Source organism: Podarcis melisellensis, assembly GCF_964234715.1.
Source record: "Podarcis melisellensis genome assembly, chromosome: 14".
Taxonomy (NCBI): domain Eukaryota; kingdom Metazoa; phylum Chordata; class Lepidosauria; order Squamata; family Lacertidae; genus Podarcis; species Podarcis melisellensis.
The window spans coordinates 11766712-11793543 of record NC_138546.1 but is presented as its reverse complement, the minus strand read 5'-3'; the positions used below and the strand labels follow the sequence as shown (position 1 = coordinate 11793543).

Below are 26832 nucleotides of genomic sequence, written 5' to 3'. Positions count from 1 at the left end.
GCTATGGCAACTTTCTCTCATAAAGACAAACACCCCCCTTTCCTCAGTTTTAAAAGCCCTGTGTAACTGAATTTGAATAGATAGGTGGTACATTGCTGGCTGGCAATCCAAGAATTCAGCAGATCCGTAAATCCAATCCTGAACACTGGGTATCCTGAACACTGGGTATGGGGAACCTTTGGCCCTCCAGATGTTGCTGAACTACAACTCCCATCAGTCCCAGCAAGCAAGACTAGTGGCCATAGAGTTATAGTTCAGTAACATCTGGAGGGCCAAAGGGTCTTCCTCTTCTGCTAGAAGGAATCCATATCTATGAAGAAATATATAATTTTCATCCCTGAAAATTGTTAAGGAGGCCAATTGTGGCCATACCTGAAACTGCTTTGCGATCCAACTTCTTTCCTGAAAAAGTGCAGTCCAAACTGATCGACATTTTGTGCAAATCCAGTCTCTCAGGGTGGGAGACTGGGAGAAGAGGTAGACACCCAGGTGAAAACTGGGTGTGTGTGTCCACCTTCATACCCTCCAACATTTCTCCAATGAAAATAGGGACACCTTATTCCATAATAATCATCATGTTTAGTACCTTGCCCATCTGACTGGGTTGCCCCAGCCACTTTGAGCAGCTTCCAATGCATATATAAAAACATAATAAAACATTAAACATTAAAAAGCTCCCTATACACAGCTGACTTCAGATGTCTTCTAAAGGTTGTATAGCTACTTATCTCCTTGGCTCAGGGGGTCCCATAACTCCATACCCTCCTACATTTCTCAGATGAGCATAGGGACGTCCTAAGAGAGCTGGACCATAAAGAAGGCTGATCGCCGAAGAATTGATGCTTTTGAATTATGGTGCTGGAGGAGACTCTTGAGAGTCCCATGGACTGCAAAAAGATCAAATCTATCCATTCTGAAGGAAATCAGCCCTGAGTTCTCACTGGAAGGACAGATCCTAAAGCTGAGGCTCCAATACTTTGGCCACCTCATGAGAAGAGAAGACTCCCTGGAATAGACCCTGATGTTGGGAAAGACTGAGGGCACAAGGAGAAGGGGACGACAGAGGACGAGATGGTTGGACGGTGTTCTCAAAGCTACCAGCAAGAGTTTGACCAAACTGCGGGAGGCAGTGGAAGACAGGAGTGCCTGGCGTGCTCTGGTCCATGGGGTCATGAAGAGTCGGACACAACTAAACAACAACAACAAAGAAAAAGTGGGATATTCCAGGATCAAATCACAAACTAGGAGAGCTTCTGTATCCGGGACTGTCCCTGGAAAATAGGTCTGCAATAATAATCTAGAAAGTCACAGGCTCTTCTCATCTCTCCCTTACTAAAACGACCAGCATTTTGCAAATCTGAATACAGTGGTACCTCTGGTTAAGTACTTAATTATTTCCGGAGGTTCATTCTTAACCTGAAACTGTTCTTAACCTGAGGCACCACTTTAGCTAATGGGGCCTCCTGCTGCCGCTGGGGCACAATTTCTGTTCTCATCCTGAAGCAAAGTTCTTAACCCGAGGTACTATTTCTGGGTAGCGGAGTCTGTAACCTGAAGCGTATGTAACCTGAGGTACCACTGTAATCCTTAGAGGTGCTTTGTTAATTTTGACACCACTAGATTATACTGTCCATCTGACATGCTACCAAACATTCTGTCCCATTATTAATTTCAGAAGGCCTTGCTTCTGAAAGTAGTTGGCAAAAGTAGTTGACGAAATATGACCCCACCAAACTCTTGCCTGCCTAAGTCAGCCACCAATATTCTGTATCTCGAAAGCAATGAGACAGAAACACAGCTGAGGTATGAGATTTCCACCCCTGCCTTTGTTCAAACGTATTTTGAAAGATGCTTTGTGGGTTGCTGACGCGCACACAATTTCACATATGAAAAGTGAAACACTCAGGTGCCTCAAACAGAAACTCTTCAAAGAAACATACACTGCCCAGGAGCTACGCAAGATAAAAGATCTTGAAACTAACACTACATCATGTGAGGGTGGTAATAAAGACCAGAATCACAATTCTGCCGGAGCGCCGAAAAGAGGTGCTTGCATTTGATAGCAATAGGCCCAGAATTCAGCCTCCTGCTGAGCTCAAAACTTAAACCAAGGTTCTAGTCCTTGTGACTGTGAAGATTTATTAATTTATTAATTGCATTTATCTACCACCTTTTCTTTTAAGGAGCTCAAAGTGCTGCACTTCCAAACTCAACAGGAGGGTTCCCAGGGTGTGGGTGGTGATTCTGGTAGATGTTTGGGTGCCAGGCACTAATTTGAATCACAACGGTAGGCCAAAATGTCACTTTGACGTGACTTTGCCTGTTTTTCGGCATAGGTTCCGCTGCCTCTCGACAACAAGCTCAGCATGAGGGTTCCCAATACAGTGGTACCTTGGGTTAAGTACTTAATTCGTTCTGGAGGTCCGTTCTTAACCTGAAACTGTTCTTAACCTGAAGCACCACTTTAGCTAATGGGGCCTCCTGCTGCTGCCGCGCCGCTGGAGCATGATTTCTGTTTTCATCCTGAAGCAAAGTTCTTAACCCGAAGCACTATTTCTGGGTTAGCGGAGTCTGTAACCTGAAGCGTATGTAACCCGAGGTACCACTGTATGGCAGTTTTCATTGCCATTTGGATGCCAGGTGCCATTTTGAATTAAGATGGCAGACCAAAACACGACTTAGGCGTGACTTCACCCGATCTTTGGTGTGATGGATCCAAACTCACAAATTACACTATCCATTTTAGAAAAATCAACCTAATTAATGGGGGATGGGAAGTGTTTCTAAAAATGTTCAGGCAATGCTGGAAACTCCCCACTCGTATATAAATAGATAAAGCATTTCAATAAAGTAAGAGTGAGTGGGGAACCAGAGACCCCCTCGGAGGCCTTGTTTGACTCCAGCTCCCAGCAGCCCCAGCCAATAGAACAAATGGTCAGGCATGATGGGAGTTGTAATCCAGCAACAACTGGAGGACACGAGGCACTCCAGAGTATGCATTTTAACAGGAAAAAGGACTGAGCAACATTAAGTCTGAATGGAGCCAACAAAGAACCAAGTAGCTGAAGCTGGTTATACTCTCAAAGCAAGTTGTCTGACCTAGTTCAGCTGTGTCTCCCATTCTTTTGTTTGGTTTTGTGTTTAATGAGGAAGTAAGTGGGGGCACACCTGACTTATTTTTGGCCTACTGGCTTCCATTTTATCCACTCCCAAAAGGTCACATTGTCTGCTTGAGGGTTATGTGGAGTTCTTCTTTTTCTGTCGCCATGGCAATGAGGCCTGTCTAATCCCCTTCATCCTTCTGTAGTCTACCCGCTGCACATTCAGCTTTACTTCCCCACAAGGGAAGGTCCTGATCTTCGAGCAGATGCCTCAGCAGTGTCAAACATGGTTCAAGATGGGGCAGAGAGGCACCTGTGGTCTCCAGGTGTTCACCTCCTACCAGCCACCAGAAAACAATGGATTGCAAAGATTCCCCAGTGACATCATTAGGATCCTCCATAAAAAAAATGAGTAAAGCATGTATGGGGAACCTCTAGCCTCCCTGGTGCTGCTGAACTACAACTCCCATGAGCTCCATCCAGCACAGCCAACGGTTCAAAGGCAGTGTTTGAAATTCCCCAGGCGCCAGGTGTGTTTTGCTCCTGGTGTGGGTCCAATCCGACTGCATAGAGATTTCCAGGTGCCAGGTTCATAACCTCTGCCTTGGTCCATAGTAAATACCATCTCCATTGCCGCCATATGTGTTTCTCCTTCTTGCACGCGGGGGGGGGGGCGTGAATTGTTTTAAGAGCAAACTACAGTCAAGCAATATAGTTGAGAGCCAGTGTGGTGTAGTGGTTAAGAGTGGTAGTCTCGTAATCTGGGGAACCGGGTTCGCTTCCCCGCTCCTCCACATGCAGCTGCCGGGTGACCTAGGGCTAGTCACACTTCTTTGAAGTCTCTCAGCCCCACTCACCTCACAGAGTGTTTGTTGTGGGGGAGGAAGGGAAAGGAGAATGTTAGCCGCTTGGAGACTCCTTGAAGGGAGTGAAAGGCGGGATATCAAATCCAAACTCTTCTTCTTCTTCTTGAGACCATAGAATCATAGAACTGTAGCACTGGAAGAGATCCCGGGGGTCATTTAGTCCAGCCCCCTGGCAAACAGACATTCTGTTGTGATGATCGTAACCTAGGTTTTAAGGTGCCTAGCTTTTAGATCTGAGTTTCTAATATGATGCAAGGGTAATGGGACTGGTAGTCCAGGAGAATCTGGAAAGGTTAGGCTGAGAATTAGTGACCATCTCAAGGTCACCTGGGAGCTTTGCAGCTGAATAGGGATGCAAAACCTGGTCTCCTATGTCCTGGTCCAGTGCTCTAACCACTACACCACACTGATTCTGATTTTGCTGCCGACGTTTCTAGCTATTTTACAGGGTGTGCTGTATGAACCGAGTATTTTTATTATTGTATTATGATTCATTGTTTTCTCCCGGTTTTATACTATGCTTCATTTTATTGTTTTTAATTTGGCTGCTCCCTTTCCAAGACTGCTTATGCTGCAAGTGATTAATAAATTAAAACAATAGCAGCAACCACAGTTAAGTTATTAAGATTGCACTTTTAGGTTGTCACCCTACCCTCTCAACCTGGAAGTAAGCGCCTGTGAATTCAGTGTTGTTTGCTGCTGAGAAGTTGCACTCAGGGTTTTGTCACTGACTAATCCTAACTAGAATATTCAAGGCTTGTGCAAATATAATATACTAGGCAGTTCTTTAACAGTGCCGAAAATGTGGAGACATTCCAAAGTTGAATCACACGTCAGAATTCCTGCGGAAAACACTTCCACCTGTTATATGTGCTAATCTCTTGGTTGTCAACTGATAATTGGTGCTACATTCTGTAATCTGTACACCGTGCTCCTAGGTGTTAAGCCAATGACACCTTGTCAGGTCATGATATTAAACTGTGAGAACCAACCCAGGTAGGTTCGTAGGGGATCTATCCATCTTTGCAGTGCTGGATCAAACCTGAAAACTAAAAATCTGTCAGAAATAAATTCCCTGGCCCTGGCCTGCATCTCTGTGGAGTCCTCATCAAACCAGACCGTAAGTCCTTGCAGGATCACACATTCCTTGTGCTTTTTGCCTGGCTAGAATATGTCCTTGAACTGTGGCAATGACTCTTGCTTGCCTGAATGGAGTATGGAGAAAGAGATGTGTTTGTAGATATGAACCTCTGATTCTTGTACCCCACTGTACCAAGGGAAGAATCATCTCTGTTGATCCTCTCACGTTTGCTATTGGTTCTGCCCTGCACAGTATGCGGCCCTCCAGAATGTGGCCTACGAACAAATGTGGCTCTAGTACCCCCTTCACATTTGTTCCCACCAGGAAACCACCTTTACTGGATTTTTCTCCAAAGGACATGTACATGTTTGAATCCTTTGTCCCTCCTCCATTGCCTGGGTGGCACTCTGAGACAGAAACAAGAAGGGTGACCCAGTATAGAGGGGATGGGTCCTTTGAGCGCTCGGCCCAGTATACCTGAAGGAGCGTCTCCACCCTCATCATTCAGCCCTGAGGTCCAGCGCCGAGGGCCTTCTGGCAGTTCCCTCACTGCGAGGAGTGAGGTTACTGGGAACCAGGTAGAGGGCCTTCTAAGTGGTGGCGCCCACCCTCTGGAATGCCCTCACATCAGATGTAAAAGAGAGAAGCAACTATCTGACTTTTAGAAGACATTTGAAGGCAGCCCTGTTTAGGGAAATTTTTTATGTTTGATGCTTTATCGTGTTTTTAATATTCTGTTTGAAGCCACCCAGAGTGGCTCAGGAAACCCAGCCAGATGGGCGGGGTATAAATAAAATTATTATTATTATTATTATTATTATTATTATTATTATTATTATTATTGAATGTTGGTAGGTTCAGCTGGTCTGGGAAGACTGCGAGCTGCCACATCTGCCAAAACTGTACAGGACTGGCAAAGATGCCAAGAGACAGGTTTGCTTCTCCACAGAGCCCGCTAGTGCCGAACTTCACAGCTCCCATCTGAGGCGACACATGCGCACTGTGCATTTAAAGCACTATTGCATCGCTGTTACAGTCATGGCTCCTGCCCCACCCCCACATCCTGGGAACTGTAGTTTAAGAGTGCCGAGAGTGGTCAAGAGACTGTTCCCCTCAAACAGCTACAAACTCCAGTTTGTTTAACAATCAACTCCTCTTCCTCAGTAGCATTTGCAATTGTATTTCTTTGTAAGGAAAATACGGGTCTCCTAACAAATCTCTTAACAAACTACAGTTCCCAGGATGCTTCGGGGAATACCGTTGTTAAGAGTTGAAGTGGTATAAGAGCGCTTTAAATGTCCAGTGCGGATGTGAACTGGGTGAAACAGACTATTCAAGGAGTACATTCTTCAAAACGTGCCAAAGTAGACAGGCATAGATCAAAGTTAGGTGGCGAGATGGATCAATGAAACGTATTAACCACACAAGTCAAACGTGTCTAACCAACTTCTCATAAACCAGCACAAATGCATCTGAGAAAGGTGCAAGATGGTGAGACCCCATCTGTCAGCAAGGGGGGGGCTCCTTTGCCAGAGCTGCCTGCACCAGCTCTGTCATTCCATCCACCCATGTCTGAGAAAGAGGCAAAGAAAGCAAAGCCCCTTCCATTGGCTCAGCTGCAAGCAACTCACTACCTGGATCTTCCCTTCTGCACTTCATTATTTATTAAATTTGTATACCGCTCTTCATCTCAGGAGCGGTTCACAACATAAAAATACAAGATAAAAAATGCATAATACTTAATAAAAACAGGAACAACAAACCAATAACCACTGGCCATTCCAGCCAGGGCAACATATAACTTCGTTACATAAAAGCAACAAAAGAGTTAGCATCTGGCCTTATTTCTTCTCTACCCTCCTCATCCGTTTTTCCTTTAGTAGCACGTCTCTTAGATTGCACGTCATTGTTATCAAATTAAAAGCACCTTCACTAACAGATACAGGCAGTATATAAAAGGAACCTATACGCAGACAATAAATATATAGATTTTTCTCAAAAAAAAAAATGGGGGAAGGGAGAAAATATTGAGGTCTTGTAGGGTGTGACTGGGACATATACCAGCGGCAGTGGGATTCTCCTCTATTTAATGTAGTTAAGACACTATCAACAGCAGCCATTCCCTCCAACATGCCCTCCTTTAGAATAATACTAAATAGGGTCATTCCAAGGTGGGCATTGTGGGCCAGGCACGAGCACTGGCAGCAAACTACATTTGAAAGAAGAATGGGAAAAGCCAGTGCTCTTTGTCCATGAAAGCCGCTATCCCTGAGAAGTTCTAGATTTTCTCACGTGTTGCCACCACCAAAGAGGCCCCATAAATTTTCTGCCTCTCAGCTCAAGACTATGGCTGCATTTTGCCACTAGACGCCTCTAAGGGTTGTTCTTAGGAATTGCTTTTAAAGCCAATACAGAGCTAGCAGCAAGTTCGCTCTAAAGCTAATACAGAGCCAGCAGCAGATTCATTTTAAATCCAATTCGGAGCCAGCAGCAGGTTTGCTGTAAAGCCAATTCATAGCTAGCAGTGGCTTCTCTTTACAGCCTCCCGAAGCAGAAAGCAAACCTTATTGGAACCAGTTACAGATACCTGAAGAAGTGTGCATGTACACGAAAGCTCATACCAAGAACTAACTTAGTTGGTCTTTAAGGTGCTACTGGAAGGAATTTTTTTGTTTTGACTTATTGGAACCATCTTTTAGGAGTAGCCAGTATAAACCCAAATAAAATATCCCTCATCCACAAGCAGAAACAAAAAGAAGGAAGAAATGATTTATACAGTCTGCTGTTAGGAACTGCGTGTTCATCAACCTACCGACACTTGTTATTTTCTGGGAGGCCAGGTCCTGAAGCAAGGCTCCGATTGCCGGGTTGTGTCTGGAATACAGTTCATATCGATTAATGCCAATGTGGAATTTGAGCCAGTTTGGATAGGAATCAATTGACGTTTCTCCAGTGGGTAGAAACTCTTCGTCTTCGTTGCCTTCGTTTTGCCTACCAAAATAAAATTGAACAAGAGACAGGAGAAGATTAGGTTTCCTTAAAATGCCAGCAATGCACTTTGCAACATGTCAGTGAGGGAGAGGGGAAATTGGGGAGGGGAGCAAATGGGACGGATTCCAAGCCTGGGGAGGTGCCAAGCAAAGCAATAGGTCAGGGCAGAATTCTTAAACTCTGTTGTACTGCAGATGAGTGTTCTGGCTTGCTTGTGTTGGAAGTGCAATGGCAGAGATCATTCAATGTGTAACTTATGTGCTGATTCTGTTAGTGTTATAGTCAACTAGCCAAGAGGAGGATGAGTGGGGGTGTTGCTTAGCAACCAGGCAGAGTGCCATGATGTTTGCTGAGATAACAGATACTCTGATTGGCTGTATAGTTCTGAGGGAGCTTTTCCTCCGTGTGTTTGGTTTCATGCCTCCCTGCTATGTACAAGGCCTGAAGTTAAGTTGCCAGTGCGCAAAAGCTCTATGCTTATTTCTCCTAAAATTATACACTAAACTATGCACAAAATAATTTCCTCTTATCAGGGTGTTTTTCTTTTCTCTCTGGACTCCATCTGCATTAATTAAAGAGACTTTGCTAACAACCCTCTTTGTGTGTTATCAATCTGGACCAAGTGAAGTTTCAAAACTGTCTTCAAAGACACCTCTACATAAAGCGCACAATCCTATAGCACCTCACAAAGCAAAATGAAAACACTGCCAAAAATGGTCCTAAACATTAATATTTGCCAGACCTACATAAGCAAACTCTAGGTCTTGCTTTCCTGAATTACCTTCCCTAATAAAACAACAATCAACAGATGCCATGCTCTAGTTTTGCAAGGAAGAGGGGGAAAGGGGGTACAATGGTACCTTGGGTTACAGGCGCTTCAGGTCACAGATGTTTCAGGTTACAGACTCCGCTAACCGAGAAATAGTACCTCGGGTTAAGAACTTTGCTTCAGGATGAGAACAGAAATTGCACGGCAGCGGGAGGCCCCATTAGCTAAAGTGGTGCTTCAGGTTAAGAACGGACCTCCAGAATGAATTAAGTTCTTAACCCAAGGTACCACTGTATCTCCCTCACCACTTCATGACCAGAGGAGCAGAGTGTAGGGGGAGGGAGCTGCAAGTCTTAGCTGGCACCAGGGGAAGACTTCAAGGGCACCAGTGCGCCCATGGGTGTCACACTGGCAACCCCTGTCGACCCCCAAATAAATGTGAAAGAACTTAGAAACTTCTACCTGTTGTAAATAAAAATTGCCCTTTTCCCTTATCCAAGAGCCCATATAGAGTCCTTACATAGGTTCCCTATTGGCAGGAGAAAATAACAGAGGCCAACCCGAGAATATTGAGAAGCAAAGCAGCTAGTAAGCCTGATCTTTATTGATCTGTTGCAACAGGGTGCTCCCCTCACCCACAGGAAAGGAGGAGGAAACCAGAACAATGGCATGCAAGGCCTTATATGGACTTTTGAAATTGCCACCCTGTAGATCAAGACCACCCCCAGAAACATCATACCTACATCACAGAAGGGGTTAACCTAAGACCACCCCTGAGATACATCATACCTACATCACCCCTCAGATACATCATACCTACATCACAGAAAAGGTGGTCTAAAACAGAAATTTGAATGTTGTTTTTCTCCTGTCCTTCTTTATCTCCTGTCTGGCAGGTTACTTGATTAGATTGCCTGGGGAGCCTGGCCAGTCTTTTTGTAATGATAAATACTTAGTTCCTGGGCCATGTCACAGGCTCACACCCTTAAGACATACCCTTAAGACAGGATTTGTTAAGGAAAAGACAAGGGGGAGGCTTTTCCATTTTCCTTTGACGTTGCAGAGAAAACATTTGGTCAGTTTGGGAATCAAAATGGTTCCAGGTCGTTCTTCCTGTGCTGATCTATGTACGTGCTTAGTTGGTACACTTATGAACAGTTAACATATATCTAAGGCCTCAAAATTCCTATCACACACCCCATCCCAAGAAGATTGGTTTGGTCTTCAGGAGATGTTCTCTCTCTACCCCTCATGACATGCCCCCCCCAATCTGATTTACCTATCTCAGGGGTGTCCAAACATTTTTCAAAGAGGGCCAGATTTGATGAAGTGAACATGCATGAGGGCCGACCAACGTTGTTGAGCTTTTTCTCTCTTTTTTAGGATTTTACCCCAGGAAATAAATGGCCACAGAGGCCAGATTAAACCAGCCAGTGGGCCAGATTAGACCCCCCAAACGGACTTTGGACATGCCTGAGCTATCTCATTCCAATATGAATTGATCCCAAGGAAGGAAGACTTTTTTAAAAAAGAGGGATGTGAAGTTACAAACACCACCCATCTTGGTTGTCTGCCAGAGCAGGTATAACATACCACAATGCAACAGGGCCGTGTCATTACATTGGCAAGGGGAGTGCAGCTGGGTTAAGAATCATCTGTTCATGTTGGCAAGTGTGGCATCCACAGAGGAAATCCAAAATGCTTTTTCAGTATTGTTACAGAAATTACGGGGGGCGGGGCAGATCTTTAAAGTTGTTGAATGTTACAGATTATGCTTAAATGTATCCTTTCGACTTGGCAGCTCAGGAAAGTCACCTAGCTTTAACAATCATATAAAATCAACTCCTTTGCCAGTTTCCTCCATTCCAACACTATTTTGCCCTTGAAAAATAGGGACTCCGGGAAGTGCCCAGAGGTGACAATTGCTGAGCTGATTGTAGGCCAAGGAAAGCCTAATCCCATCACCAGACTTGCCAAGGGGTTCAGACATGCAAAGGGAGTTCTATTGTACTTTGGGTGGTGGGACTTCAGAGGTGTTTGCCTATGCTAATCTTATACCTGGGTCTTGCCCTGAGATGTTTGCCAAGGTTAAACTAGTGTAACCCCTGTCTAAAAAGGTAAAGGGACCCCTATTAGGTCCAGTCATGACTGACTCTGGGGTTGCGGTGCTCATCTCGCTTTATTGGCCGAGGGAGCCGGCGTACAGCTTCTGGCGAACGGAAACGCCATTTACCTTCCCGCCGGAGCAGTACCTATTTATCTACTTGCACTTGGATGTGCTTTCGAACTGCTAGGTTGGCAGGAGCAGGGACCAAACAACGGGAGCTCACCCCGTCGCAAGGATTCAAACCGCCGACCTTCTGATCGGCAAGTCCTAGGCTCTGTGGTTTAACCCACAGCGCCACCTGCGTCCCAACCCCTGTCTACCCTTCCCCTTTTTGCGACATGTCAGTGATGTATCAATGATGCTGTACTATATACCAGAATATGGTGGGAAAGTTTTAAAAGTCCTTGTCACCTCATCCTCGGGGTTCAAAATTCCTCTTTGAACCTGTTGTGCAATAAACTTTGACCTACAGCTATTTGCTCCATTTGGTGGCTAGACTCCTTCCTTTATTCCGCAGGGACCCGTGGGCTCTGCCCGATGAGCTGGGTGACTGAGCAGCCTCGCACCTAGATTTTTCCGTAACAGTATGAAGCAGGAGCTGAAGGCTGCAGAGTTGTCAAGCTGCCATTTAGGACATGAAGATAACTAAAAAAAATCTCAGGGATAGAGGGGGGGGGGAAATCCCCATTAAGCAATCCATACTTGCAAATGGTTTTTCTTTGTGACCTTTGATGCTGATTCTCCTGTTTGCAAGAGGAGTTAATATTCTACAGTACTGCTCTCACATCCCTTTTCCCACTTTTATATGTGTGTTTAACTTTGTTAGCTTTCAGGAGGGGGAGAGGATCTGGCATGTGTAGTTTCAACATTTCATTTTATTCCCTGGGAAAGCTCCCACCCCGCTTCCGCCTTGCCAAAGGCTCTCCAAGGCAGCTTATGGACGAATTTTGAAACTGGCAAAATATGCCATCAAGACAATGAAAGACTAACATGAAAAGTGTAAAACATTTGGTAACAAGTAGCATCTTGGCAGCAGAACTTGCAGCAAATGACCAGAGCAAATTCATTGGTCTTCCTCTGTTTAGCTCCTGCTGCCATTTCCCTCCCATCTCCAATTTTAGATTGTAAGCTCAATGGGGCAGGGACCTAGCCTCTTGTATGGTGCAAAGCACAATGCACATTGAAGGTGCTGGGCAGATCAATAATAATTATAATAAATGTCTGCTTAACTTTCATCCAATCTCAAAACAAACAAACAGCAATGTTTTGGGGGTGTTTTTAGTACTTCCGTGAGATTTCTGGTTATGTTGGGGGAGATTTGGGGCTCCAGAAAACGTTTTGTGGCTTGTGCTTTCAGATCCAGTTTGCATGACAAAACCAGAGCCAGAAAGCACTTATTCAGTGGAGACAGAATTGTTCTGTGCAGTAAATGGTTGCCTCTGCTCTGCCCCTGGATCTGAATATGCAACCCAATTGCAGATCCTTTTATAAGCCATTATTTTCATTTTCAATTACAAACAACAAAAGGTTAAAAGTGTTACAAAAAGAGAGTAAAATACTGTAAACCGTTCTGGGAGGGGGGGGGACCATATTTCAAGAGAAAATGAACATTAACGCTTTGGGGGGGGGTGTTTCTCAGCCCATAAAGAAACCTGCAACATAACTGCCCTTGTTCTTCAAACAATATTATATGGTTCATGCCAAGTTGTGTAAGAGCTTGCCTGCTTAATTCACCTAAGCCACAATTCATGAAACCCACGGGTCAAATGCAGTCCTTTGGCCCTTCCTCCCTGACCCACAGGACTCTCCCCAGGTTACACACCCTCGCAAACCACACCTCTCACCAGCCTTGTTTTGCAGCCTCATGTGTTTTTGCCTGGCTGGAATTTGTCCTTGCACTCTAAAAACGCTTCATCCTTGCCTGGATAGAATAGAGGTGTGTGTGTGCGTGGGTGCACATGTGGAAATTAGCCTACAACACAAAGGTAGAAATAATAGTAGTTGCTCCGCCCACTTTTGCTTCTGACCCCACCCACCCCGACATGTGGCCCCTGAAAGGTTGCTCAGGCAGAAATGTGGCCCTCGGGCTGCTACAGTTCCCCACCCCTGCCTGAGGTGCAAGAACCTTGTTCTGTCCTGTGACACAGTCTCAGATTACCGATACACGTATGCAGGGAGACAGACTGTCTGGTCAGAAGGTTTTGGAAGGCAATTGTGATACTTTATTGTTTGTTCTTACTACAAGGCAGAGAGCGAGCGAGATGGGTATTTCCGATAGATGCACAGTTGAAAGGGGATTTCTCCATTCATTGCAGCAGCACCTGTTTATTCCTATTAGGTTCAGGCAGGAGCAATCGCCAGTAAATTGTTGCCTTTATTTACAGGGTTTCAAATTTTGCAAATCCATAGGCAACACAAAGCAATGAACATCTTCTAAGAAGTCAATTCCATTGAACTCAGTGGGACTTATTCCCCAGTGTGTGGTGGCAGCCCAGGTACAGCCATAAAGAATAAATATTTTTTTAAAAAACAAAAACAAGGAAATAGTTTAATAATAAAAAGCACTTTGCATACTGTCAGTTATCACACAAATACAGACACATCAACTCTGTGTTTGGATTTAAAAGTGCAGGTAAATAACTTATAACGTTATCTTGTTTCAGCCCCTCTTGGCACACTAGTAAGCCCTTTCTCAACTGCTGAGAAAATCAAACAGTTCCCTGAATGACAGCATTTCAAAGCTTAGAAGCAACAATGTCATAACCTTTAAAAAGTAAGCTGAATTGCTGGTGCTCTAGATGGAAAAATGTGACAGGAATTCTCTCGCATAACTAAACCAGCACATTTTCTACACAATATATTGGAAACACACACACACACCCCAGAACTGTGATAGAAAAGTTGCTAAAAGTAGATGTGTTCACTATGATCTATAGAAGCTGGAGCTTCTATTTGACTGAATATAAGGAATACAAGTGGACTTGTAAAAAAAAATTTTCCTGTTCAGGATGCTGGCCAGCCAGCTAGCTGTGATCCATTTCCAGGCTACTCCATTGCGTTCTATTCCAATACCTTCCTAGAACAGTCAGCATTCTGTAGCCACTAAGCTTGATTAGCCTTCATTGAGCTGTTGGTCTCAGAGTCTCTGTCTGTCTGTCTATCTGTCTTTCTCACACACACACACCCCTACCTTTCCCATATTGGTCCAACTATAAGCCACCCCTGAATATTTTGCCCTTAACATGAGATTGCTTTGAAAAGAAATATATATATACAACCAATCTCCAGAATCATCCATTGGTTTTTGCAATATAAAAACAACGTGTGCAACTCCTGACTTGTCTCACTATGAATAACTCACCGAGCACCACCCAGGTTGATCCTTTTACTAAAACTACCAAAGTATACAAAAGTTCCTCATGGTTCCTGGGGTCTCATCTTAAATCACAGCTTCTCCACCTGGAAGAACTCAGGTTCCAAAATACCCAGGTTTGGTGCCTATATGTAGACACGCATACCCCTAAAGGATTTTGTTGTTGATGATGATGATATGGAAAATATTGGGGTTCCCCTTGACCATGCTGACACCCCCACTTTTTGCATTAGTAAGGATGCCTTGGTAAGGATGCCTTGGAGAATGAGTTCTCCACCAGGGGAGAAGCTGATTTGGTATCCCTGCCAAAATTGACTCTGATCTAATTCTTCAGTGGTGCACTTTTGGGATGATATAAGTAAAAAACCTGCTCCTTTTCCCTTATGGGGTACCCAAGAGCCCATATAGAGTCCTTTTGTAGGTTCTCTATCGGTAAGAAAAAATAACAGAGAACAACCAGAGAATATTGAGAAGCAAAGCAGCTAGTAAGCCTGATCTTTATTGAACTGTGCAACAGGGTGCTCCCCCACATGCAGGACAGAAGAGAAGGACCCAGAGCCATGTGTGCAAGCCCTTATATGGACATTTTAAATTGCTACCCTGGAGTCCAAGACCATCCCCCAGATACATCATACCTACATCACAGAAAAGGCGGTATACAACAGAAATCTGAATGCTTGTTTATCTCCGGTCTGGCAAGTTACCTGATTGCATTATCTGGGTTTTGGCCACCCTTTTGTTATTAAAACTACTTAATTCCTGAATCCAGGTCACAGGTCCACACCCTGTTCATATCTTGAATGTGCCCTTAAGACAGGATTTGTGAGGATCAAGACAATGGGGAGGTTTCCCACTTTGACCTTGCAGGGAAATATTTGAGGTCCATTTGTTCAGGCCCTAATCTGTGGGGTTTCAGACATGTGGTTTATATATACAGTTATGAACATTTCATTTTTTATATATATGACCTTAAATAACAGGATAATGATTCTTATTTATTTATTAGGGGGGTCTTTTGTCCAGTTCTGAGCTTTCAGGCTGAACTGGTTACAATCCTACCCATGAGTACTCATGAATAAGTCCTACCAGATTCAACAGGCCTCGCTCCCAGAGATAAGTGGTGTTCAGACTGCAGCCTTCACTAGCAATAGGCCTTTTGAGGAACATGAAAATAGAAGAAGAACTCTGCTGGATCATGCCAAGGCCCCTCCCATCCAGCAGTCTGTTTCCACAATGTCCAACCCCTGGGAAGCCAGCAAGCGGAATCTGAATGCCATATCTGAATGCCATATCGTTCTCTCCCTATTTGCAATTCCCAGAAGCTGTAATTCAGAAGCCAGTAGAGGTAGAGCATGGCCCTCCTGGTCCAATTGGAGGATCCCTAGATCCCTTTTCATGTGTGATGAGAGGAAAAGGGAGAAGAAGAGGGTTCAGCGCCTTCATCCTGCCCTTCCTGAGGGAGTCTGCCTAGAGACCTCATTACTATCATTTAGGCGCCAGGCAAAAAACATTCCTGTTTTCCCAGGCTTTGAAGAACTGCTAATGTAAGCGTTCCGAAACTCGGAGACGTTTGATTTTACCATCTGCTTAAATTGGCTGTTGCTGCTTTAGGTTTGTTTTTAATTTGCTGCATTAGGGTTTTTTTGTAGGCTTTCTGTTTTATTATGCCGGGCATTTGGGTGCGACTCAGCTTGCAGAAGAGGGGTTTTGCATGGGGTTAAAACAGACAAAAGAGTTGGGGACCTCCACAGTCCCAGACTATCCCTGTACTTTTAATCCCTCTCTCTTTGATATTAGAATGATATTCTCAGATAGCACCCTGTTTTCCTTCTCCTTCTCCTTCTCCTTTCTCTCTCACTGTCTCTCCCCCTCCCTGAGAGAACAAAGGAGTAAGCATGGTTGCCTTGTTCTTGTCTAGTTCAAGAAATTGTAGAGTTGGAAGAGACCCTAGGGGTCATCGAATCAACCCCCTGCAATGCAGGAATCTCAACTAAAACACCCAAGGCAGATGGCCACCCAACCTCTGGAACTAGACACCTTTTCTGTCCAAGTTATTTATTTCCTACAATAAACAACTTTATTTTCCTTTTTACGTGCAGGCATTTATGTGTATGTGTGTGACTGCAATGAGCAAAATCTACTCTCTAACCAAGATTCACTAGTTTAAATGCTACTCACTCTGTGTACTAAAAGGGTTCCAATAGGTAATAAACCTTGTTATCCTATTAAATCGTTTATTTTCAATGGTACTTTTTTCCCCTGTAGACCAGCCTGGGAACAACAACAAACAAACAAACATCTATGTCGAAGAAGGTACAGGATATACAGTGGTGCCCCGCAAGACGAACGCCTCGCAAGACGAAAAACCCGCTAGACGAAAGGGTTTTCCGTTTTGGAGGCGCTTCGTAAAACGAATTCCCCTATGGGGTTGCTTCGCAAGACGAAAAAAATCTTGCGTCCCCCCGCGGGTTTCTTTCGCTTTTTTTGCCCTTTTCCTAAGCCGCTAAGCAGCTTATCAGCTGTTCCGCTGATAAGCCGCTTAACAGCTGATCGCTGGAAGCCGCTTGACAGCTGTAGCGCTAATCCGCTAAGCTGTCAATAGGCTTGCTTCGCAAGACGAAAAAACCGCTAGACGAAGAGAATCGCGGAACGGATTCTTTTCGTCTTGCGAGGCACCACTGTAAATGATGAAAATAAATAAATAGGGTCCAGATGAGAGGGCAACGATGGTTTTTTACGAGTTGCACAGCAAAGGGATGGGAGTGGGTAATATCCATTGCAGTTTCAACACACATACCAACCACAAAGAATTATGATTGGCAAAGCCACACAGGGCAAAATCCTCCCATCCGGCCATCATCTCAGGCTGCATGCACTGGGGGGGATGCCTTCTTGAAATCAGCTGGATCTAAGTAGACATGTTTAGGCTTGCATCTTTAAAGGCCTTCTCAGCTGCAATACTTCACCTATTGACACTGCCTTATACAGACCATTGGGTCCACTTATCCAATGACCAGCCCGGCTCTCCAGAATTTCAGAGGAGGGACATTCCTAGCCCTACCTGGAGATGCCAGAGACTGGATCTGGGGGTTTCTGCATGCAAAGCAGTTGCTGTACCGCTGATCTGGGGCTGAAAGAGGGTTAGGAAAGGGCCAGATTTAGGTTTAATGAGGCCCTAAGCTACTAAAGGTAATGGGGTCCTTTATATGTCCGGCTGTCCTTTGTCAACAACAAATTGTCACTGTTTTCTGTGTTGAATATATGCTATATGGTAATTTATGGACCTAATAGGTATCTAAAGCCATTTGCCCTTGTTGCCCTGCAACCAGCCCATGCAGAACATAGGCACCCTATATATAGAAATTAGTAACCAGTGATATTTTAGGGAGCAGGTTAGCAGGCGGGGCCCATGACTTACATCATAGAAGCCTACACAACACAAAACACTGTTGCTATATGTAGATTGTATTTTATTTGTTTTTTCTCTTATATTTGGGAAAAGTACATTCAGGGTTTTTTCCTTTAATTTTTTTAGGGGTCCCCAAAGAGAGTGGGGCCCTAAACTATAGCTTGTTTAAAGTAAAGGTAAAGGGACCCCTGACCACTAGGTCCAGTCATGGCTGACTCTGGGGTTGCGGCGCTCCTCTCACTTTATTAGCCGAGGGAGCCGGCGTACAGCTTCCGGGTCATGTGGCCAGCATGACTAAGCTGCTTCTGGTGAACCAGAGCAGCGCACGGAAACACCATCTACCTTCCCACTGGAGTGGTACCTATTTATCTACTTGCACTTTGACATGCTTTCAAACTGCTGGGTTGGCAGGAGCTGGGACTGAGCAACGGGAGCTCAGTCCGTCACGGGGATTCGAACCGCCAACCTTCTGATTGGCAAGTCCTAGGCTCTGTGGTTTAACCCACAGCGCCACCTGCGTCCCTTAGCTTATATGTAAATCCGGCACTGGTTGGGAGCCTCATCTAGTGGGCACCAGGCTGAGGAAAGCTGCTGTAAAAGGGTGGAGGGGCATCCTTGGGACTATGCATCCAATGTGGAGGTTGGAGAGGAGAAAAATAAGCAAGCTGCCTCAATATATAATGCACCTACAAGAACAGGTACATGCAGTGAAATAAGAAATGTATAAGACACCACCTTGAGCTCCTTGGAGGACAGATAGGAAAGATATGTAACAGATGCATATATCAGAGGCCCTGCCATTTTAAGGGACAATATGAGGAGAGCAGGGGTCCAGAGAGGAGTTAAGAAAAGAGCCTGCCTTCTTGGCCTTGTATATCCAAGAAGTCATCCCTCTGTACTGAGGGAAAGGGGGACTAGTTCAATCAGAAAAAAGGACTCAGGAATTGCTCCTAGCAATATAAAAAGAAAATAAAAAATTCCTTCCAGTAGCACCTTAGAGACCAACTAAGTTAGTTATTGGCATGAGCTTTTGTGTGCATGCACACTTCTTCAGATACACCAAAACAGAAGTCACCAGACCCTTATATATAGTGAGAGGGTGGGGAGGAGTATTATTCAGAAGGGTGGTGGGAATGGGTGATTGGCTGACATGTGTGGTAAACCTGTAGCTGTCTTATTACAAAAGAATTTCAGAAATAGACTGGAAAGAGAAGTTGCTGAATTGCAACTCATCAGCAAACTTAAAACCATGGAGAGACCTGGTCTGAATAGAGGCATTGGATTCTTATCTCATTATACATGATAAAGCTGTTTTTAGCCATCTCACCCCTTGCTTTTTCCTGTAAGACCAATTGCAGTTGTTAACAGTCGTCAACAGGTTTACCACACCTATCAGCCAATCACCCATTCCACGAAAGCTCATACCAATAACAAACTTAGTTGGTCTCTAAGGTGCTACTGGAAGGAATTTTTTTATTTACTTTTGACTAAGGCAGACCAACACGGCTACCTACCTGTACAATAAAAATATTATCCACCCGTATTCATTTTTTATGAATGCATTGTTTAACAGCAGGGAAGGGACAATCCTGAATGAGGCCACAAAAGGAGGAAGGAAGGTACAGCTCACACCTTTTGTTATATATCTATGTCTTTGGGGCTACAATTTAGCACATGACATTTGCATATACAAAAAGGGTGTCTTTGTTGGGTGGAGTGTAATGGACAAATTACTTTTGTCGGGAGAGGGAATGGAAACTTGCACCTTACCCAATAGGATCTCTGACTCTTTCAGGGACAATAAAAAAGAGAGCCTGTGTGGTATTGTGGTTAGAGTGTCCAACTAGCATACGAGACCAAGGTTCGAATCTCCACTCAGCTATGAAGCTCACTGGTTGAGCTTGGGCCTGTCACTCACAGCCTAGCTTACCTCACAGGTTTGTTGTGAGGAGGAATCGGGGAGGTGGAGATCTAAAGGCATCACGTTGAGCTCCTTGGAGGAACAAGTGGGTTATAAATGCAGCAAGCAAAGCATCAAATGGATGTCTGAATACCAACCTCTAGAAATCACAAAGGGGGCGGGAAGAGTGTTCTTTCACTCAGCTCTTGCTCTCAGGCTTCCCATAGGTTTCTGGCTGGCCACAGTGAGAACAGGATGCGACTTTGGCCTGATCCAGCTCCTAATACTCTTACTCGGAGATGGACTCTAGGGATTTGCTCATGCACTTGCTTTTATCTTTATAACAACAACTCCTACCTAAGGGGTGGGAAGAGTTTTTGCAAACAGTGTTTAGACCACCTGCAATTCTTTCAGCTTTGGAAGTTAGCAGTGCAGCCCTACACACGTCTGTCCAAAGGGGTTCACTCTCACCGAGTAAAGGAATACAGCAGTAGTGTCCAAACCTTTTTCAAAGAGGGCCAGATTTGATGAAGTGGAGGCCTGTGAGGGTCGACCAAAGGACTGACCAAAGTTCTTGACCTTTGAAGTTGTTGTCCCTTTTTTAGGGTTGAACATTTTTGGGGGGATTTCCCCCAGGAAATAAACTGCCACAGGGGACAGATTAAACCAACCAGCGGGCCGGATTAGGCCCCCAAAACAGGCTTTGGACATGCCTGGACTACAGGATCAATCAGCAAATAACCAGAGCATGAAAGGTAAGAGCATAAGAGCTCTGCTGGATCAGACCAACGGCCCATCTAGTCCACATCCTGTTCTCAAAGTGGCCACCCAGATGTCTGTGGAAAATTCACAAGTGGGACCAGAGCTCAAGAGCACTTTCCCTACTCCTGTGGTTTCCAGCAACTGGTATTCAGAAGCATTAATGTCTCTGACTGTGGTGGCAGAGTATAACCATCTTGGCCAGTAGCCATCAACAGCCTTCCTCTCCATGGACTCGTCTAATCCTCTTTGAAAGCCACCCAAATCGGTGGCCACCACTGCTTCCTGTGGGAACAATATCTAGTGCTGTCACCAAACATCTGGAAAATGGGATCTAGTATAGTAGTGGTCAGTGTGAGAAACTGAGATATGAAAGCTAGGAGCTTGACGGCACCTTAAACCTAGGTTACGGGCGCAACAACAGAATTCTAAGCACTCTCTTTTATAAGAATACAGAGCTGAAAAATGAATGAACTGCAGCTAAAATATTATGTTCATTTTTCACATGGTCTGGTCCTTTCCCTGCCCACCTCAGTAATATTCTTTAAGAGGGTCTCTTCTCCCCTCTTCAGAGAGTAGCTGGAAGTGGGGAGGCAGAAAAAAAGTTCCTCCTTTCCTTCCACTCTGCAGTTTTAATCTGAAATCTTAGGTGCAATGCTGCACCTAGAACTCATTAAATTCCCTGTTGTGAAATGCGCCTAGATCAATGGGAGTTTCGAACACTGGAAGTGGTAGTAGCGGCAGTGGGTGAGGATGTCAGCATGGTTATCTCAAATTCTCTGCATCCTCTGGGTGTGTCTGGTCTTAAATCTGCAGGAGCTCCCTCAGCATTTCAAATTATTGGACAACATACTAAGACCTTCATCCCAGACAGAAGCCTGAAAAGATGGGGGGGGAGAGAGAAAGACACACCTTTTTTCTAACATACCTGGTTCTCTTCAGGAACCCACTACTAGCACAATCCTGTACATGTCTACTCAGAAGTAAATCCCACTATGTTTGATGGGGCTTATTTCCAGGTAAAACTGCCATTTAATCTAGGGAGACATCCTATATAATTAAAAGTAAGCAATTCATTCAGCAGTTCCAGCAAAGGGTTGAAGTTGAGTAGATTATACACTGACAAAGGCAGTGGAGGAAGGAGATGGGATTGGACATACTTCCTATTTCACCATCACCGCTTCATCTTTGGTGGATGAGATTAGCAGGCTCCATTCACACAACTCAAACAATCGTGTTTTTTAAGAAAGGTTCCTGGGAAGGGAAGGCTGGCTGTGGTGGAAGTCATAGCATCTATCCAGTTCCTCTTCCTGAGGTCAATTAAATCTGGCACCTCCACTGAAATAAAATCCTCCAAATTCTATTTTCTCTACCTAACAAGGGGTAAACATGGGCTGAGGTGGGAAGACCATGAATTGTCCATCTCCTCCTTCTGATTCCTAGTTATTTGTCTTTTGGGTAGATTAACTCTGCAAACCCGTTTCAGCTCAGATGAAACAATCTAACAACCTTCTTCGCAGTGACAGGATTCCTAAAAACACTGTATCTCACCTTCCTTTTTGGGGAGAGGGGGTAACAATTGCATATAGGCAGAGAGACACAGGAGACCAATCAGGAAGTTCAAAGTGGTATTTTAAAAGACATTCGTCTATGTTATTTTTGAAAAACCCACTATCCATTATCTGTAGTTTGGAGGGGGGGCAGTGGGAGAATAATTAAGAGTGAGAAGAAGACATGACAATTCTGCCTCTTCAGTTTTTGGTTGGGTGGGCAAGACATCTCCAGGTGCTATCTTTAAAGGAAAACATTGCCTTTTTGCCCCTGAGATCCTTATCTATTTCCACAGTGGAGGCGGGGAGGTTGGGTGGGAATCAAAGAAGGGATTTATCATAAACCAAAGCTACCTTTCACAACACACAGTGCTCTCTTAGAAACATTATCTCTGCCTTATTTATCTGGGGGGAGGGGAGGTCAACCAAGACTTCTTCATTTTTACAACAGCTGGAGAAGAGAAATACCTTTCAAAGGAGCAACGTACTGAGAAAGCAGCATCATAGAATGCACTCTGGTTTGTTTGTTTTTTGGAAGGGTGACAGTCAGTAAAATATTTGTATTTGTTAATGTTAGCCTTGGCATCAATAACTGCAAAACCAGGAGCAGAGGAGAAGTGGGGGAGAATCACCAGCCATTGCTATCTCAGGATATCTTATCTAGTTTAAGAAGGGAGTGTCAATCACTATAAGACTCTTATGGGGGGCATTAACTACTGCAAGACTTACCTATATATTTTAGGTTTGAAGGGAGGAGAAAATCAGAAGAGGTGGCATCAGCTGATGCTGTTACAGAACTCGGCTGTCTCTTATATTTTTGTAGGGTGTGTGAGGCCTTTTTTAAAAAAATATTAAGAGGGGCTGGTGGTAACCAATGCAAGACTTGTCCATTTTTTTCCCCATAAGGGAGGAAGATTTCCGAAATGTTATCACTGCTACTACGACTTCTGCACTGTATTCTTGGGTTGGGGGAGGGGAGAGCAGTAAAAGTCAAGAGGAGACTCTTATCCATTTTTGTTAAGGAAGGAGCTGATAATTTTTGGAAGGAGCTGAAGATTCCTAGGGGGCAACATCACTCGAAGCTCTCTTAGAAAGACCCATTCCCTGTTGTATTTACAGGGTGGGTGGGCAAGCTGTCAATGTAAGATTCTCTTTTTCCTCTCTTTAAGAAGGGAAGGCAACGACCAGCAAGGTGGCACTGCCAACGTCAGCTACTACTTTCTGCCCCCGTCCCTCTATGCTGAAGTATATGGGTTGGGGGCTTGTCAGCCCATGCAAGCTTCTCTTCCAGTCCTCAGGCTGGGAAGGGGGAGATATTAAACTCTGAGGGTGGAGAAGGGGCAGCAGTAGCAGCAGCAGCAGCTCACCCTTTCCCAGAAAGACTCCCTCCCTATTGTAATTTTAGGGTAAAGAAGAGAATCAACCAATTTTAGGGTAAAGAAGAGAATCAACCAACGCTGCCTGTTCTTCAGGAGAGAACCAGAAGGGGCAAAGACTCCCCCCTCTATTTAATTTTTTTGGGGGGAGAGCAGAGAATCATTTAATGCAAGAATCTGAACGGGCAAAGAAAGACACCGGTGCGGAAGGGGTGGGGGCGCAATTAGGACAAGGCTCTTTAAAGATTGCTCCTAAGCCGAGAATCCGAAAGGGCCGCTTCAGGCAACGCTCCCTTAGACCCCCCCCCCACTCCTCTGTTTTGGACGGCGCGGTGGGGCGTTACCTAAAGCCAAAGCCACTTCTCTCCTCCCCCTCCCGCAGCAGCCCCCAACCCCAATTCAGTGGGGAAGCTAGCCAGGGGAGGTTTTGCCCCGGGTGAAGCCTCCAAAGGGGCGCTGTTGAGACTCCCAGCCTGTGTGTGCGTGCGTGCGCGCAAATACGCACGGGGAGTGTGCCAACCGGGGTCTTTGCCCCGGGTGAAAGAAAGCCTAGTTTCACTCCTACCCTAGACGCCCCCCCCCCATCTCTATTTTCGACGGCGGGGCGTTTTCCAAAGCCTCTTTCCTCTCCCCCCACCCCAGCAATCCCCCAACTCACCATTCCTGATTCTCCGCCGCTTTGGGGTTGAATCGGATGTCGCTGTTGACGCTGAATAGGACGTCCTGGTCTCCCAGCGGCGGGACGGGCAGCTTGTACAGCGGGTGCTCGAAGAGAGCCGCCAGCTTGGAGAAATACGCGCCTTCCTCGTCCTCCTCCTCCTCCTCGTAGCCCGGCTGCTGGCGAGGCCGGTGGCCTCCCAGGCGGTTCCCCGGCTGCTGCTGCCTCCTCTTGCTCGGCTGGCCGTGGCGCAGCTCCCCATCTTGGATGAGCGCTTTCTGGGTCAGATCCGGCCTCTTTGGCTGCTGCTGCTTCTCCTGCTGCGCGCGCTTGAAGGCTTCGGCCCGCTCCGAGGCGCCTTTCTCCAGCGAGTGCGAGCTCACGTTGGAGCTGGGGTCGCTGCTGAAGTCCTGCAGGATCCGCAGCGTGTGCTTGCTAGGCCAGCCCGCGGCTGCAGCGGCAGCCTCCGAGGCGCCGGCCCTCTCCGCCGGCGCTGCTGCAGCCGCTTGCTGCTGCTGTTGCTCGGGCAGCTCCGGAGCCGGCGCCCAGCCCCGCGCGCCTTCTTTCTCCCCGGCTCGGCTGGCTGCAGCGGCGGCTGCGGCGTGCGAGCAGGAGCAGCCCGCGTTGGCGCTGCCTCCTCCGGCTCCTCCAGCGCTTCCTCTGCCGTCTCCGGCTCCGTCGGCGCCCGCCGCCCGCTTCTCCAGCTTGGGCAGCAGGTCGATCATGATATGCATGGTGCAGGCGATGAGGAACACCATCAGGATAAGGATCCGGAATTTGCGCACCAAAATCATCTTCATGGCTCGGTTGGAAAGGAGGAGGAAATAAATAAATGTATATAATATATTGAGGGTTAATTTGGAAATAAATATATGAAGGGACCCCAGCCAGGTGGGAAGAAAGGGTGGCTGGAGTTGGGTGGGCTTTTTCACAGAAAAAGAAACACAAAAGCGTCGGGACTTCCCGGTCCGGTCCAGCCAGTCATTTCCAGAAATAAATAAATCGGTTTTTCTTTACCCCCGCACCAGGCAAGTCTTTTTAAAACCGAGGAGCAGCCGGCGACGGAAGCAGCAGCAGCAGCAGCATCGCGATCTGTAGAGTTGCAAATTAAATCTTTTTTTAAAAAAAGTCCTCGGAGCACCCCACGGTCGGACGGGTTTAAAGCAGGAAGGGGTCAAAACAGATGCAAAAAATAGAGAGTCGGATGTTGGACGTGATCTCCCCGAATGCACACAACATCGGCCTCTTTTTGCCTTTGGGGGGAAAAGGGAGGGAGAAAGAAGCCGAGGGAAATAAAGGCAAAGAAATCAGGAGCATTTAAAAAGAATTAAATTAAATTAGAAAGGTAAAAGGCGAGGGGTGGATGACGAGATTTCAGAAAAGGACCATAAGAGAGGGGGATGATGGTGGAGAAGGAATCAGCCCATTATTTTTCTGGTCCTCTGTTCGAGCTTCTCTTTTCCTACCCGGTTCTCTGCAAAACGAGCGAGGCGGCTGCTGGAAAAAAGCAGGAGGCGAAAATCTTCCTGCCTTCTCTCTCTCTCTCTCTCTCTCTCTCTCTCTCTCTCTCTCTCTCTCTCTCTCTCTCTCTCTCTCTCTCTCTCTCTCTCTCTCTCCTCTGGCCGTTTTCTCTTCGCTCTCTCGCTCTCTCCCTCTCTGCGCGACTGTTTCAAAACATTGGCTGGACGCTGGGTTTTTTCTTTAACATGTTTCTTTCCGGAGCTTCCTTCCAGCGCTTGGGCGAGAGCGATCGGCTCATCCAGGAATTGGGTAGCGAGAGGAGGTGGGGGTGGGTGGGTTGAAAGGACAGAGGTTTTCTCTTAAAAAAATAAATCAGTGCAGGAGAAAAAAAGAAAACCCGCACTATATATAAGAAAAATGCAATACTGTCATTTGCTCCAAAGAGGGAGGGGGAGAGATAAAGAAATAATAACCTCCCAGATGACCCAAAATAGAGAATTTAAATAGGGTGGTGCGGGGGGGGGGGGTTGGCGAATTAGAAGGGGGGGAAAATAAAAGGTCTATAGAAGCATCACATTCAATAGCGGTCCTTTTTGGAGCAAGGCAGCAGCTTGGGTTGTATCCGCGCTGGGCTGTGCGGATCTGCTTTTCGTGGGGAAGAAGAGGAAGGGGGTAAATAAATGTGAAAAGGCAGAAAGGGAAAGGGGGGAGGAGGGAGAGAGAGCGCGCTCGGAGGGAGCGTTTGGCAGGTGCAGCGCGGTTCCCCCCTCGGAGCCACACTGAATGCAGCAGATTGGCTGGCCGAGAGAGGAGGAGGCAGCGCCGGCCTTCGGTGGGTGTGTTAAAATATTATGAGCAAGCCATCCACCCAGACGTCATAGTTAAGAGATTGGCTAAATAAATGCTACAGTGATAGTAACAGGAAAACCTCAGCCCAAAAGCTGTCTCCCTCTCTCTCTCTCTCTCTCTCCTTTCCCCCCAGTATCTCTCTCATTTTTACTGCAGATCCAACTAGGGCAAAAAGAGGGCGTCTTTTTCTCAAAGGTTTGAGGAGGGGAAGGCGCTGGTAGCCGGGGAGAAAGAGAGAGAGAGAGAGAGAGAGAGAGAGAGAGAGAGAGAGAGAGAGAGAGAGGAAAGGAAGAAAATCTATGATTGCAAAGTATGAGGGCAGTCTGGCTGCGTCGGATCAGAGGGACTTGAATTATTATTTTAATATTTTTTTGCTGTTGTCATCGTCTGCATTACACAGAGCACATTTCGCAAATGAAACACAAAGGAGAAGTGCATCTGGCTCTTTTTGCAAGGTCATTATTTTGGTTTGGGTTTTGTTTTTTTACAGAGGGATGAGAGATGCACACACGAATAGTCTAGGGTGCGCGCGCGTTTAATGCAAAAATAATCAATCCATAAATGCACACGTAATTGCTCCCA

At 45.8% G+C, this 26832-nt stretch overlaps 1 protein-coding gene across 1 annotated transcript in view; it reads right to left on the bottom strand.

Moving 5' to 3' along the window:
* The window catches only part of FAM20C (FAM20C golgi associated secretory pathway kinase), a 100354-nt gene extending 74176 nt beyond the window's left edge, over nucleotides 1-26178 (bottom strand). Inside the window, exons 1-2 of the mRNA XM_081889193.1 lie at nucleotides 23941-26178; nucleotides 7861-8039 (exon numbers count right to left, since the gene is read on the bottom strand). Of these exons, the coding sequence (XP_081745319.1) occupies nucleotides 7861-8039; nucleotides 23941-24740 (979 nt within the window). The 5' untranslated portion in view covers nucleotides 24741-26178. The remainder of the gene's footprint in view (nucleotides 1-7860; nucleotides 8040-23940) is intronic.
* Between the last annotated feature and the right edge of the window lie 654 nt (nucleotides 26179-26832).